Source organism: Plasmopara halstedii (assembly GCF_900000015.1).
Source record: "Plasmopara halstedii genome assembly, contig: Scaffold_2429, whole genome shotgun sequence".
Taxonomy (NCBI): domain Eukaryota; phylum Oomycota; class Peronosporomycetes; order Peronosporales; family Peronosporaceae; genus Plasmopara; species Plasmopara halstedii.
Window position 1 is genome coordinate 1 of NW_020189336.1, and position 475 is coordinate 475.

General features: G+C 45.3%; 1 protein-coding gene across 1 annotated transcript; it reads left to right on the forward strand.

Annotated features, from left to right (window-relative positions):
- Nucleotides 1-9: 9 nt before the first annotated feature.
- Nucleotides 10-417, forward strand: PHALS_03946 (uncharacterized protein; the record flags this gene model as incomplete). The annotated part of the gene is made up of 1 exon (XM_024718242.1): nucleotides 10-417. One exon carries the CDS (start codon nucleotides 10-12, stop codon nucleotides 415-417), a length of 408 nt encoding a protein of 135 aa, XP_024583660.1.
- Nucleotides 418-475: the final 58 nt, after the last annotated feature.

A 475-nucleotide genomic window follows, 5' to 3' on the forward strand; every position in this document is an offset into this window, starting at 1 on the left:
GCAATTGCCATGCTCGAAAAGCAGACTCACATTGGGCAGAGCCGCGCGTTTGAGCGCCGATTAAGCCTAAACAAATTCGACTATATTCGCTCTATCGCAGTTCATCGTTATCTGTTATTGCTGAAGCAAACCATGTCATCCAAAATGGAAAGCTCTTTATCGGTCGTTTCGAGCATGATGCCATCAAACAATGGTGCAAATGACCACAGAGCTAGAAAGCTCCGCGAGTGGGCCAAATTCTACATTGAAAACCAAGCGTTGCCTGCTTCACATCAGGGATGTCATGTTAAGACAAAGTCCTTGGTCAACAATGAAGACGTTCAAAATCATTGTCTAACGTGGCTGCGATCGCAAACGCCAGACTCCATCAGTGGAAGAACATTCTCGCATTGGGTTCGAACACAATTGCATATTTAATTGGAGCTCAGGGATGTAGTTGATATTCGAGAGCGAACTGCTCAAAGATGGCTTCGAT